We start from the raw sequence: 15872 nt of genomic DNA on the forward strand, positions 1-15872 counted from the left end.
ATGAAATAAAGTAATTTAATTTTGGCCACAATTTGGGCCAAATTAACTTGAGTGTTTTGCATTTTGAGCCAACATAGGCTTAACCTATTAACATAATGTAGGCATAACTAACTTGCTCCTCCTAAGAAAATTTCTTGGCTCCGCCAGTGACTATATGGATGTGTATTTGAATTTTTTTTTTTCGTTTATCTCCGGCCCCCCCCCCCCCAGCTTGAAATCCTGGGTTCGTCCCTGACTCCAATCATGGAAAAAATCCAAGCGCAGATTTTTCATTTTGACGGATCATCCAATCATCCAAGCGCATTCATTTTTCCATTGTCATTGTCCCCAAGCGCAAATCCAAGCCATTCATTTCGCAGAGCTGGTTAGCCAACTTCATAACTGCTAGCTGCAGCTAGAGTCGCAGAGCTGGTTATAAAGACACGCACACCATGCAACACAACCAATGTGGGACATATTCCCACACGTAGGTATTTGAATTTTTTTTTTTTTTTGGTTGAGAATTATGTCAAATAGATCCATAAAATAATCAAATCAATTAAATATGAGTTTCACCCTAGGAATTGCGTGACACAAGGAGATGGGGGCAGAAAGGGAGCATATTAAATATGCGATCATTAACAATGTAAACTAACAACTATACCAATAAAAAAATAATTTGATAACGAATAACTTTATAAAATAAAACAACACTCAGTGACTCACATAGTAATACTTCATTAGTTAAATTGTCTAACCCTAACACATCTCGTTAGCTTGAACTTGTTAATGAGTTACTTCATTAACTTATTATTTTCCTATATATAATAAAATCATGAGGTACTAATCAATCAAACTACGAGGCTTCTAGCACACACTTAAGTAAGGTTTAGCAAGTGATCATATGCAATGCACATGTTAATAACACATGTTAATCGTCCTAGTTGTAGTATTTTTTTCTTTTCTTTTCTTTTTTTTGAGAAAAAAGATAAGCAAATTTAATTTATTGATAAACTAAATCATTTTAGAATACATCTTCCAAATCTAGTGAAAGATCTTATATCCACATATTAAGATTTGCAAATTAAACTGTTCTTCTAGCAAATGAATGAGCTAGCTGATTACCCCCTTTTAAAAGGCCTAAAACTTCAGTTTGGTAGAGTACTTGACAAATGACAGGTTTCTTGTATAACATGACCAAACCTGGTCTAACGTGTAAGAAGGTCTCTGGTGATTGATAGCGTTAATAACCCTCTAGCTTTATCCTTCATATTCTACTTGATACATAACTTTTTTTACAAAGCTCATTGCTTGCTTCCACTAATTCCACATATTGTGGCAGCTGAATCTTCTAGCTAAGGTGCTACGATGACACAACTAAAAAAGCTAGTCATGAACTACCACACCAATGCCAGTTAATGACGAGTTAGAGAAAAATTTACTCTTACGTTTTATTTATTTATTTATTTATTTTTCAATTCCCTTCTTCTTTATTTTGAATTATAAAAATAAAAAAAAATAAAAAAAAACACTCATACTATAAATTCTCATCCATAGATTTAGGTACTACCACACACACACACACACGCACACACACACACACATATATATATATATATATATCTTTATTTTTCCTAAACTGCAACCCAATTGCACACAAAAATTAAAAAAAAAAAAAAAAATAGATGTGATTTAAAAAAAATATCAATAAATGTCTTCTCTTCCCCTCCTTTATTTCACTTTGAGGCATAAGTATAGGTAAATTTCTTAATACTCAATCTTTTCTATATTTTCTTCCTTACATGTTTGTATATTTGTCTTTAGTTGTTCAAAATTGAAATACTCTTTTACACTAGAATTTCATGTATATTTCAAATGGTCATTTTGTATATAGAAATACAAAGAAAGAACACTCTTTTACGTATTACCTTTCCTTTTATTTTTTATGAGTTGCCCTTGGTATTTGGTTTTAATTTGGTTTGGATCTCATGCAAACTCTTTAGTCTCATCCTTAATTGTTATCATTATCCTTTTTTATATATAAAAGCTATGTATTGCCTAATATTTGTATAGGTAATATGTAGCTTTTCTTTTTCTTTTTCTTTTGCCTTAAATTTAATTTTGAGATGCATCTTCAATTTCCTCTTTCAATTTGCTTTTAGTCTTAGATTTTTTATGATTGTTGCCTTGATGTTGATGATTGAATCATGAGGTTTTAGTGTGGACAGGTTTTTTGTGCTAGAAAATAGGCAAAAGAGGCTATTTCTCCCGTTCTTCCTACTTCGTAAGCAACTGGAAACAAATTTTTTAAAGCACAAGGTACAACAACCACTTTTAGTGCAAGGTACAAGCAATTAAAACTTGAAATATGTTTTATGTTTTTTAATAAAATAAAGATTATTTGTGAACTAAACATCTAGCTTCTTACGTCCCTTTATTGAATTTGCAATCAGAGTACATGCAACTAGCATCCCTTTATTGTACATGAATATGCATCTGAGAAGGAAATTGTATATATATATATATTTTTTTAGAGAGTTTCAACCTATAGCGTCCACTCTTGATAATAGTTTTTTATCATCAAACTAAGATACCAATCAGTTTTTGGTGTAGGTAGGGATTGAACCCCAGATCTCTTATACAATCATCAAAGACTTTACCAATTGAGCTAACTGGAACCCACGGAAATTGTATATGGTTTTTTTTTTTTTTTTTTTCGTGCTTAAAATTGGCTAAAGTATGTATGCACTTGAAAATGTAAGGTTTTGAAAAAATTGAACATAAATTAAGATAAGTTAAAATTTAAATGAAAAGGCTTGTGGTTATGTGTTTGGCAAAAAGCTATTAGCTATTAGCTTTTTGTTTCTTGTCCTAGCTTTAATTTCAAATTCTCAAAAATTAAAAAAAAAAAAAAATTTAATTTTTTGTCTCATATTTAGCAAATAAGCTAACAAAACTATGGGATACCAAATAGTTTGCATTTTGAGGTTACATCTCTCTCTCTCTCTCTCTCTCTCTCTCTAAGGGTCTGATTGATTGGAGAGGTGGAAAAGTGGGAGGATAGAAAATGAGAAAGGGATAGAAAAGTGAGACGATGTAAAAGATTTAGTTTTCTCTCATATGTATTTGGTTGGAAGAATGAAAAAGTAGAGAGATAGAAAACTCATTTGTTTGTTTGAGAAAAAAAATGAGATGATAAAACATGTAATTCAAATAAATTTACTCTCATGCCCCTACTATATAAAACTATTAAAACATTATAATTTTTTATTGTGTTTCCTACAAATATATTAAATACATTTATAATTTATAAGTATTAACTCTACTTTTTTTTTTTAAATTACACAAATTATTTTTCATTAAAAAAAAACCCAAACACAAATTAAAAAATAAAATATGTAAACCAGGTTTCATGAAAAAAAACACGTTGTTCCATAAAATAAATAAATAAATAACGCGCATTCACTAGCTTTCACCTTCATCCTTTCTACCCATTGAGCCAGGCTTAGAAAAAACAAAACACATTAATAATTTGTTCCGTACCCAAATGCAATAATAATGATGACTCACTTGATTTGGATGGCAACTTTTGAGGGTATTTGTGTAATTCAATACTTGGTTCATCCTTTCTCTCCCTTCTCTTCTCAGTTTTCCTCCCAAATCGGGAGGATAGGAGTTATTTGCTATTCTAGTAACATTGTTTATATTTTTTGAAAATACGTGTGAGTGAAAAATTATGTGAAAATATGTGTAATGTTGTTTAAATACTGAGAATTGTTGTTCAAAACACCTTACCAAACAGCCCCTATATATTTGTGGGCCCAGAGTGATTTTTTTCTTCATTGTTTTCTTTCCCTCTTGTTTTCTCTCCTAAACCAAACAATGGAAAATAATACTTTCTTCCCTATTTTCCTCACCTCCTTTTCCATCCTTTCTATTTTCATCCCAACCAAACGAAGCCTAAAGGTAAAACTCATAAATGCTTGTCATACAAACACCTTTTTTTTCACAAAAAATCAACAATTGTTAAAATGGTCAATTATGTGTGGTGATTTATGAGTGTCAATTGTGTCCACTACTTACACTCAATCACTTCAATAACCGTAAATTTTGTTATAAAAAAATATTGTGTAGGATAGCATTGGTGCAATACTGATAAAACTATATGTCTCGTCTAAATTACTTATTTGGCAGTGCTGAACCTATATTTTCAGCATTGTGACTATTGTCTTCCAGTTCTAAAAGGGATCGTGTGATTAGGTTGGTCTTAGTCCAACATTTTTGACATTTGTGGTGCTGTCTGGGTCCAACATTTTTAACATGTGTGGTGCTATGGATACTACAAATGTGATTACCTTACAAACTATGGGACTGTTTGGTAACGTTATTCTACAAATGTGATTGCTCTACAAATGTATTCTTTTATAGCATCTGTAAAATTGGTACTACAATTTTTTGCCTTACAAACTAATGTTGTGTTATCTTTTATGGTAAAATTGGTAGTAGTTTCTAAGACTTCCAAGCATATGATATGGCGAGAAACATTTGAGCAGTCTTGCACCAAACCCAAAAATAAATTAATGTAAATAAAAAAAATTCCAAGCCCATCTCAAAAGCAACTAGAATCCATTTATTTTGCTGAAACTGAAAACTTTGTACTAAAAGTACCATAGATAAAAATAAAAATTAGTTGAAATAATACAATAAAACCCATAAATTGTACCAAAAAGTGCAGCAGAATCCTTAAATAGTAGGAAAAAAAAACCTGAATAGTAAAATAAGTTGACAAAAAAGAAACTAGATTAGAAACTAATGAAACTAATATCAAACTACTTGGTAACGTGGGACAAAACCCACTATGGAACCCTTTTAAGTGTTTTATTTTATTTTTTTTCAAGGTTATTATTAAATAGAGTAGTAAATAAAGAGAATCTGTATTGGATGAAATCTTCTTATTTTTATTGAGTATTGCAAGATACACATAAGACAATATCACTATTCTAAAACTAGAAACTTAAAATTAGGATTGGAATCAAAGATGAACAACCTTAAATCAGCAAACCAAGATTAGAAATTAGAAAACACTTGATCTGATAACAAACCATTAGTATAAAAAGGTGGACAACTCTTAATTTAATTTTACATACCATCAAGCAACCATTCATCTAACACACAAGATTCTATCATATAGAATATTAAAATTTTGAAACAGTAGAAACAAACTTATAAATTATACTAGACCTCCACTCAAACACAAAAAGACTAAACTTAGTCTGTTTAGGAAATCGTCAATAAAAACTCTAGCAGCAAAATCACACACAAAAAAACAACTTTTAATCCAGGGACTAATTGGGGTCATTCACTTGAAGCACTTGGCGTCCAAAAGAGGCTGGCCCTCGAAAGGTTCGTAATCTTCAATCATCTGACTTACGCGTTCCTTTTGCTCTTCATCTGTGATATCAACCTTCTTCCACTCATATAGCTCCATGTCATAGCACTCATCAAGCACAAATTGCGGTATCTCTTGCCCACGGAAAAGCCACAGCCCCTTCACCTTGAATGGTGGCTCTGAACCGATCACAAGCATCTTTCCAAAAGCATATTTGCGTGCTAGATCCATTCTCTGAAGAAATCCACCGACCTTGTTTAGTGTTACAAAGGAAACAGTATTCTCATCATTGTACTTGTAATCACAGAACCAGAGAGAGTATCCCTCAGGATCGTACATGTCCCAAAACCCTGCAACAAACATGAAAAGAGGATGAAGAATTTGTTCATGCTGCAAGTGTCATATAATGTAGAGAACAAGATCATATGGAGAAACATACCCCCTTTTAGCCAAGGTGGTAACATTTATAACAAATTATACTATACTCCCTCTAAAATGTGGCAGCTTCTCTTAATAAGTGGTGTCTAACATGTAGGATTTTTAACATTTTAAATGGGAGGATAAAGTGGATATCGAGTTTGAACTCAAGACTACCTCCTCAGATACCATGAATGAAAAAAAAAATCAAACAACAAAGATTTTGTTTGATTTGCTTTCTCTACCATTTCCTATAATAATGGGTGTTTAATTTACCACGGAACGCTTAGAAATCTACAACAACTCTCTTCTGATGATAAGTTAGGTGGAGATTTTCATGTTCGCATTTCAACATCTGAGCCAATGGGAAGTAAAATCAAGAAATCAAAAAAGGTTGCCTGGATTGTTGGAGTTTGCTACAAGATCAAACATATCTTGAAAGTAAGAAACTAAGATAAAAAGACTTGAAAAACTAGCATATGATTAGAATCCAGCAAAGCCAACAAGTTTGGTTAAGCCACAAGTAACTCCTATAGCCATCCAGCTCGCCATCACACCCTTAGCGAGTACTTCACAATTGGTGTCTTCCCAAGAAAAAAACCTAACCCTCCAAACATAGGTGCTCTGTTTGTCTCAGCATTAACATTTTCTGGAAAATGATTCATTTTTTAGAAAGTATTTTCTGAAAAACTATCTCATATTCCGATATTCGGTAACAACCTTAAAAATGGGCTTGAGAATGTTTTCTGGTGTTTGGTATTCATAGTTTTATAACATTTCTTGTATAATTTAAAACATGTATAATATGTGTATTGTGTAAACCCACCTAATGTAATCAATATAAATAAATAACAATAATAAAAAACCCAAGAATGAATTTGGTTTTCAAACTAAAATTTTGACAACGGATGGTATACAATCAAAATTAGCTATCCAATTTTGATGATCTCAAATACTCATCTTGCTCATGTATAAGAACAGTAACGTACATAATATATATACACACAAACACATCATACTTCTCATAATTCAAAATAACCATTATAACCTTAAGTTCCATTTTAAATAGTTCAAAATGCCACATAGGCAAAATAGCTTTATTGGCAAACTAATCCAGTACAAATAGTTTAATAAATATACCAAAAATTGTTATAGAACCGTTGACCGATCTGTGAGGAGAAAAAAAAAAAAAACCTTATTAAAGAATGGTGTTATAGAAGGGAGAAGAAATATGAAGAAAAAAGAGGAGAGGTAGATAGAGAGAGAAATTTGTGGGAAGAGAGGAGGCCAAAGGGGGTGATAGTGAGGGTGTGAGAAGAGAGAAAAAGCAAAGGAAGGAGAAAAAGTGAGAGTTTATTGTGAGAAAGGCTGAATGAGCGAAAGAAAATATTTTTTCCTAGGTCAAAAGAAGATAATATTTATAAGAGCTATGCACTGTGTGAGAGAGATTGTTTTCCATTTTTTTTTTTTTTTGGAAAACCACCTATAGAAAATAAGCCTTATTTTTATAAGAATTTTCTGTTGACTAAAGATAGTTTTCCGTTAACTAATTTTTTTTTATGCTACCAAACACTAGAAAATGTGGAAAACTATCTTTATAGAAGATTTTCCAGCGAAACAAACAGAGCATTAGTATATAAGCCAGTCAATTTCTTCAACTAGTGTAATCCAAACACACCTCCTTTTTAACTGTTCAAGAAAACATTTAAAATATAGCAAATGACAACTTCAAGGGAACTTTTTGAGAAAAGTAACAGATAGAGAACTAAAGCTAAAGGACAGATTAAATGCAAACTACCAATGCCCATATGTCATCAACAAACAAAGATGACAAAAGAAGAGATTATTATACCTTTAATAGCAACCTCACGGAAGTTGGTCTTAGTGTTTGAGTACAGCCTCTTCCAGTCATCCAGTATCATCTTACTTGGGGGAAGCAGATCAAGAGGATTCTTAGGTTTGGGCTTTGGAGCCTCCTCTTCCTCACCAGCTTCTGGTTTGGGCTTCGCTGGCTCCTCCTTTTTGGCTTCTTTTTTGGGTTCATCCTTAGGCTTTGGTTTTGGTTTTGCAGATTCTTTTGGCTGAGATGGCTTCTTTGCGATAGGAATGACAGACTCAGCCTGTTTCACCTCTCCCAGAATCTTCTTGAAATTTGGTTGATTCACCATGGTCCAGAAGTATCTTTCCACATGAGGGAACTCAGATGTAAAGCTCTTAGTCATAAGGTGGGTGAAGCCCATATATAAATTGCAAGTTGTAATAATGTCAGCCAGGGTCATGGAATGCCCAACCAGGAAAGTGTTTGAAGCAAGATGAGCATTTAAAGCATCAAGCGCTCGCTTCAATGAAGTAATAGCTTGTTCCTCAGCCTTCACACAAATACACATTGTACACATCAAATAAGGGCAGTGCATACTGCATAGTTATTAGCAGATTATGAAAACTTAGATTTTTAAGTTGAATATACATATAGCCTGCATTAATTTTGATTCTATATCAAGGAAAAAAAATTTGTCATTTCTTGCCTTTTATACTTTATCTGAGTCTTCCATAAAGCTTGGTCAACCTTTAGATGTCAAAAGGAAATAGAACAATTCCCTTAATAAAATATAAGATGTAACTCACCGGAGGAAGGTATACTGCACGTCCCATTCTTGGTCTATACCATGACAGAAGATGAGCATCAATTTCCAGTGATGCAAAATCAATCCACTGCTCAATGTGGGCCTGAAAATTCAAGCACATAACAATGAGAAATATAACACAAACACAAACACAGCATTATCAGTAGTAATAAATGTCTTACATAATCAATAAGAGAAGAACCATAGAGAGGATTGTCAGCCTTCAGACGAGTAACTGCAACAACAGATAAAAAAATAAGTTTCAATACAACCACCTTCAGAGGATCCCCAAAATTAATGAGTGAGTGGGGGGGGGGGAGTCAGTCTTACCATAACGTGCTATAGCATTGCTCTCAAAGATGGGACCATCAGGAGTTTCCAACACAGGAATCTACAAGAAAAACAGATTTATTAATAAAACTTTTACTAAACTAACATACAAATACCACTATAGATTACCGAACATTCCACTATATAGACCTTCCCAATAGGGTTCATCTTGAGAAACTCAGGAGTTTTGTTACTGACACCCATCTCAAAATTTGGGGCCAGTTCAACTTTCACACCACTGTACTCCGCAGCGATGAGTGTCTTGTAAGAATTTTTATTTTTCTTCCCAGCATGAAAAATCTGCAATATTGATGATACAGCCCCATTAGCAAAGGAAAATCACCAGATACATTCAATCCAAAAATAAACAAAAACTAATAAAATGTGATGGGTTAATAGATTCAATGCCGGTTTCCTCTAGTTGCATACATACAAATGAGGGATGGCCACAATTATCACCATCCAATGCAATCTTTAAAAATTTTAAAAAATTAAATTAAATTCAAAAAAAAAAAAAATCATTCTATTCAACACATTATACGTTACTTCCTTAATTGACGTCCCTTTTTCTCATTCTCCCTAGTGCATCAATGACCAAACCATCTCAATTGACTCTCCCTCATCTTTTCATCAGTAAGGGCAGGGACGGACCCAGGTGGGGGCCCAAGGGGTGGGCCCCTCCTAGGTCCAAATTTTTTTTTTTAGTTATTCTAAATTTCATTTTTGTAGTTGCCCCCCTTCTCCCCAACTATTTTACCACCAAAGAACAAAAAAATCGTGTTATTGGAGAAGCTAATGCTAAATTTTTTGCAACTATAGTAAACTGGTATATATACCAGTTGATTTTAGCAAGTTGTTAAAAATAAAATACAATATTTTATTAAGATTATATCTCTTCCTTCAATTAAAAAACTCATATTCTCTCTCTTCCTCATTATTTTAATGAGTTGTTTACATTATTTTAAATGAAGTGATAAAAAAAAATAGAATATTTGATATTGGGTGTATTGCAAAGTGAGGTAGTAAAATAGATAAAGTAACTTTTTGAGTTACTAAAAGCTAAAATTTTTAGAACCATCACTATGAATGCTCTAACTTCAAAAATAAAAATAAAATCCTAGCAAAAAAACATTATTTTGTTTTTGTTTTTGTCTTTGTTGGTATATGATTGCATCTTATTGTATTTAGAAATAACAATTTTGTGTATTTATAATTTTTTAATACTATACGGATGTCTATTTAGAGTTTTTTTTTTCTTTATACTCCGGCCCCCACTAGCTTAAAATCCTGTGTCCGTCCCTGGGTAAAGGTCACCCCTATAAGTGATACAATTCTATAGAAACCAAGATATAGAATGTTGATTGTACTCAAAGTAAAAAATACCACAATTAGGACAGTCTCCCTCCGCCCTTTACTAAAAGAACCAGAGGATTTGGTGTGCTAGCACAAACAAATACAACAACAATAACAACAACAACAACAAGCCCAATTTTTTGGGGTCTGCAATGAATCCTCAACAGATTAGTTAGGGTCAGCAACATGTATTCTTTTCCTCCCTTCTATTCTATCTCAAGTCATTTTTTTAAAATTGGTAAGTTAAAAACACACCCACTATCCACACATTCTTTTGGGACAAGGAAACAACCAGAGGATTTAGTGCCATTTAAGCCAGATCTCATTGCATGTCAGAAACATCATCAAATTCAGTATTCTAAGTCCTAAAATGGGTCAGACAACTAAATAATTTCAAATATTAAAAAATACAAATCAAACCTCATTCTTTTGATAAGGAACCAAAAAGAAATAGTTTTGATTGTATATTTTTTCAAATAAACTTTTTGAATATCTGAAATGCAAAACTTTAAGAACTTCAACAATTGAAATTCCACATCAAACACGAAGCAGAATATGCAAAGCAATCAAAACTTGTGACCCATTTGATAATTAGTCAGATATTCTATAAAAGTCTAGTGCTTTCAGATTCAAAACCAATCACAGATTACATGCATAGAATTGAGACTCACCAGAGCCATGGCTTCACGGAAAAAACGTTCCGCTCCGATCTCAGATCTGACAACCAAAAATAGATGAAATACAAACATAAAAATGAAACCTTGAATAACGAATTTGATTCAAAGAAAAAACATTCCCTGAAAATCGAAGGTTTCCGATGCAATTATTTTCCGCAGAAACAAACAGAATTTATGCAGAGAAAAAGAGAGAAAGAGAGACCTGAAGAGTGTGAAGCGTGAGAGAGCGTTCTTCCGAGAGCAGAGTATAGCCGAGATTGAGTGTGAGAATAGGATGAGAACCAAATTAGGGTTTTGTACAGAGAGAAAAAAACAAAAAAGATATTAAAAAAAAAAACGGGTATGTTGTTTTGCATTTGGGTGTTCTGCCCGATAATGGGGAAGCCCACGGGCCTATTTGGTTCCTATTTTCTTCGATCATTGTTGAAAAATTACTATATTTTACATTCTATAATTTAAAGATGGGTCAAACTAAGATTTTTTTTATTTAAAAATAATAAATTAAAATTTTAAATTTAGGGAAAAAAAAAATGAGGAACTACACCTCATGGTGTTGAAAATATATTAAATCTTCAATCTATGTTAAATCCCAAATGAATGTAATTTCACTTAAATAAATTAAGATTTAATTTGTTCATGTACTTGGAATAAATTCATTTATTAATGGTTCCACAACATCAATGAATTCAAAAGTATATAATTTTGGGGGTTGAAGTGATGTCAAATAATAATAATAATAATATGATATTATTTGTGTTATCCTATGTTTGTGATTTGAATTCTACCTTTCCTTATTTCTTAACATTGTTGTTTAGGTCTTATGAATATTAGATTCCTAAACATATTCTAAATTGAACCCTAATTTCCAACCTATTAGTTACAAGAAATGTCAAGTGTGAATAATTTTTGATAGTTCCTTGGATATCAGTAGGTTGATAAGTCTCAAGCGCTGATGATCTTTGGGCTGTATCCTATAAACAAGAACACTGAATCAGAGGAGACCGGTGGGGACCAGTCAAAAGTCCTCCGATGGTGAAGTTAGTGAACTCGGAATTCTCTGTAAGAAGGGAGTAATTTCTTGAATAAAAATATCTTACTGCCTTACCTTCTTATCGAAGAATCCTTATATAACATGTGTGGAACGGTTATCTGTTTAATAACTGTTCCTAATGTCGAGGGGTCCGGAGAATTTGGAGGTAACTCTTATAACCGCCATGGAAGTTACCTCAGTTGGACTTGCATTCCATGGAGAATTTGGCACTTAGAGTTCAATCAAATGAGCTCGTCCATCCTTTGTCAAGGACGGACGAGATTATCAAGGACGGGTCGTCCTTGTCCAAATGATTCTAAGGACGAATAAGCTTCCCATGGGATCTCGTCCATCCGAAGACGAATGAGGTCAACATGGATGCTTGGGATGACCTTGTGTTGCCTAGTTCGCCCTAGCTTGTCTTTTATTGGACGAGCCATATGGACAAGTTCAGGACTTGGTGTTTTTCGTGACACCATCAGTTGCCCCCTTGTCCGTATGGATTGTCTAAAGGATTTGTATATTCAATGTCTGAAACTATACATGCGATGTGTCATAACTTAACTGATGTCCAGTCTCATCGATTTATTTTTTTCGAGGAGTAGGCCACGTATAGTCGCCATTTCGAATACCCAGGTCAGATGTCTATAAAATAGTGGAATTCCTCCCCTACCCTTTACATTTCTGAAATCTTTCTCCGTCTAGAGCCCTCGTCTAGAAGTTCCTCCGCGTCCATAGTCCTCTCTCGTCTAGAGCCAGGTACTCTCTTCTTTCTTGTCTTTAGGTATTTAGTTTCTAAAATGTCTCAAACTATTATTTCCTCGTCTAGCGATAGCACAGAAAAAGCTATAGACGAATATTATGATACCAGCAGCAATGGCAGTTCTAGTAATAGTAGCAACAGTAGTGGGGAGAGCTCTACGGACGAGGGTTATACCTCTGGTGTGCCTGGACTTCATTTAGAAGTTATCCAAGAGAAAATTAGGACAGCCTCTGGTTCCAAGGCTGGCACCTTGTCCAATGTACCTCCGTTTAGTCCTTTGGACGAGGAGGAGATAGTTTATAGTTGTGCTATAGGTGTTCATTCTAAGACGAATGAACAAAGGTTAAACAATCTTAGGGCATAGTACCAGATCCCAGACGAGCTTAACCCTAGGTTGCCCGTCCGTGGAGAGTGGTGTTGTAATCCTCATTTTGGGGTAGGCGTCTATGAGGCTTATTTTTTGGGGGGTTTTAGGTTACCCTTGAATGCATTTGCCAGAGAGTTGTTGGTTAGGTTAGATATAGGTATATGTCAGTTTAACCCCAATGCATGGAGATTAATTATCTCTATGCAAGTTTTATGGAATGAAGTATTTAGGAGGGACCGTCCCCTTATTGTGGACGAGTTCCTTTTTTGCTACAAACCTTCAGAGATAAGTCAATCCCTTGACTTTTACCAGTTCACAGCCAGGGGTAAGGATTGTAGACTAATCAAGTCTCTGGCCTTGTCTGACAGAAATTGGAAGACAGTTTATCTTTATCTCTGGTTTTTGGTCAGGGAATCCTGTGGACGTTGGCAGGGACCTTTTTGCTCCTTACTCTGGGGATTTAGGGAACTTGCGTCCTGAATGTACGTCCCTCCCCTTTTTCATATTTCTTTCCTTCAACTCATGTTTTATTTGCTCCTAACTTTTGTTTGCTATTTGTTTAATAGGTGTTAAGCGTCCGTCTTTGAGTAAATTTCATAGTGATTGCATCCACAGAGCTCATCTTTTCGCCAATAGGGATTTTCTTTACTTAGTCACCCTTCGCCGTCTTGCCAAGTGGGGACTTGGCCCTGAACCCTCGGACGAGGCCATTGCTCATGAAGTCACGATTAGAAGAAGTAAGTTTCTACCTAATGTCGTCTTGAACACTTATTTTCTGATCAGATTATTTCTTGCTTATTATCATTGTTCTTCACCTGTAGGAATGTCAACCAGGAAAGAAAACAAGGGAAAAGAGGTTGTAAATGAAGAGGATCGTCCTGAGTCTCACCCATAAGTTCGTCCATTGGCTGGGGATAAGAAGAGATCCCTGTCCAAAAGTCTTGACTTAGGGAACCTTCCCAACCGTCGAGGCAAAAAGGCCAAACATGGGTCGTCCTAAGTAGTTAAGCCCAACATTCCCTCGTCTCAGCCTATCAAGATTTACGATGTGGACTCGTCCACTCCAATTGAAACTACTCCGTCCAAGACACCTCCGTCTAAGGCGACTGTGCCTGCCACGCCCCAGCCTTCTCAACAGGTTCCTTCAAATATTATTGAAAATGAAGACCTGGCTTGGGAGCGTTTTCAGAAGGCTGTTTTAGACGAGGACATAAATGTTTGCTATGACATGTCCTTGAAGGATTTTGAACATTCCAGTGTTCATGATCTTTTCAAGGTAAGTAATTTTTCATTCTTCCTCGTCTTTGTCACTATATATATTTTCGTCTAACCTTCATCTCGTTTTCCTCGTCTTAGGCTATGTCAAAATTCATAGCAGCGTCTAGGCAGGTTACAAGATTGGACAAGACGAGAGTCCTGCTAGAGACGAGCATTCGGGAGGTGAAGGAGGAATCCAAGAAATGGGCTGGGGTGGCTGCTCAGGCTGAGGAGAAAACAACGGAGCTTTAGAAATTGATTAAGGAGTTGAAGACTAAGGCAACGGAGAAAGGCACTCATCTTGATCATTTACAGAAGAGGAACGACGAGCTGAGTGTCCTTTTGTCCAAAGCTAAGGAAGATGCAGTGGTCGAATTTAAGGCGTCCAAGCAATACATTGATCTTCTGGACAAGAATTACGCAGCAGGTTTTGAGGACTTCAGGGCGGATGCTATGGAAAACTTCCCAGAAGTTGACTTTAGCTCTATCAACCTTAACCTTGTTGCTACTGCTAGCTCTCTTCTTCAAACTATCTCCGAAGATGTCAATGTGGAAGACGATGCCAGTACTCAGCCAGCCCAGGGCGACCCTAATGCCAATGCTCCCTCTTCTTAAGGACGAGACTTTTACTCAAACAATCTTTGTATATTTTTTTTTGGTTTTTTGCTTGGTCCTCTGTTTTGGGACTTTTTATGTAACCAAGTACATTTGCCTCGTCCATGATTTTAGGACAGGGTTTTTAAACAATCATTTCAGTTTTTGGACTTAACAAGGGTTTTTGGACGTAGGACGTCCAACCTTTAAATGAATGAAGGTTTATTTTCTCTGTATGGACGAATGCTGTTATGCTTATTATTTATATCAACTCCAGCTTTGGCTCGTCCATGGCGAGAATACATATATTCTTCATATTATGTTAGTCTAACTCGTTTTTGCAGGTAGTATTTTTTTATTCAGTTTTCTTCATCTCAAGACTTACAAGCTGATTCTACATACTTACCCAGTTTATTTTGCCTAACTTTTCACTCGCCCAGAGGTTGGATTGTTTCAGTTGGCTTTTGATTTTCGTCTTTAAATTGGACGAAAATGCTTTGAGGCTTTTCCTCGTCCATGAGTTGGACGAGTGTGCCTAGGTTTTTTCCTTGTTTTACTCAGGAAAATCTAGACGTTACATCTCTGCGTCTAGAGAATTTATTCGTCTTGAATCTTTTAGCCTCCTTGGGGGTTAGCTTGGACGGAAATAGCATGGAGATTTGAAATTCACACAACACTTTGTACATAACATAAATATCGTTTACAGATAAAGCACATGCATACTAATGCCTTTTTTATTTAATAAGTATAACTCCATAACTTCGTCCATAATCACGACATAACATAAATAATATAGCAGTATTAAACACAAATAGTATTAAACATAAGTAGAACGTAAGTAGACGGACAAGCTCCAAGCTCGTCCTTAGTAATATTTAATCCAGGCTCACTTTACTGATAGTACCTCCTCAGGTGCTCCACATTCCAAGGATATTCCAATTTTCTCCCATCCAGGGCCTCCAAGTAGTAGGATCCTTACCTTTTACAGTTGATAACTCTATAGGGTCCTTCCCAATTTGGGCCCAATTTCCTATGCGCTGGGTTTTTGGTTGCCAAAGAGACCTTTCTCAGGACAAGATCTCCTATGTTGAA

The 15872-nt window shown here is 34.9% G+C and overlaps 1 protein-coding gene across 1 annotated transcript; it reads right to left on the minus strand.

Moving 5' to 3' along the window:
• Window positions 1–5083: 5083 nt before the first annotated feature.
• LOC115977584 (elongation factor 1-gamma-like) lies at window positions 5084–11093 on the minus strand (the record flags this gene model as incomplete). The annotated part of the gene is made up of 8 exons (XM_031099513.1): window positions 5084–5718; window positions 7638–8154; window positions 8411–8512; window positions 8592–8644; window positions 8740–8800; window positions 8890–9039; window positions 10764–10809; window positions 10972–11093. Coding segments are annotated over 8 exons (1431 nt in total), but the record flags the coding sequence as incomplete, so codon positions are not given.
• Between the last annotated feature and the right edge of the window lie 4779 nt (window positions 11094–15872).

Source organism: Quercus lobata, chromosome 2 (assembly GCF_001633185.2).
Source record: "Quercus lobata isolate SW786 chromosome 2, ValleyOak3.0 Primary Assembly, whole genome shotgun sequence".
In the NCBI taxonomy this organism is placed as follows: domain Eukaryota; kingdom Viridiplantae; phylum Streptophyta; class Magnoliopsida; order Fagales; family Fagaceae; genus Quercus; species Quercus lobata.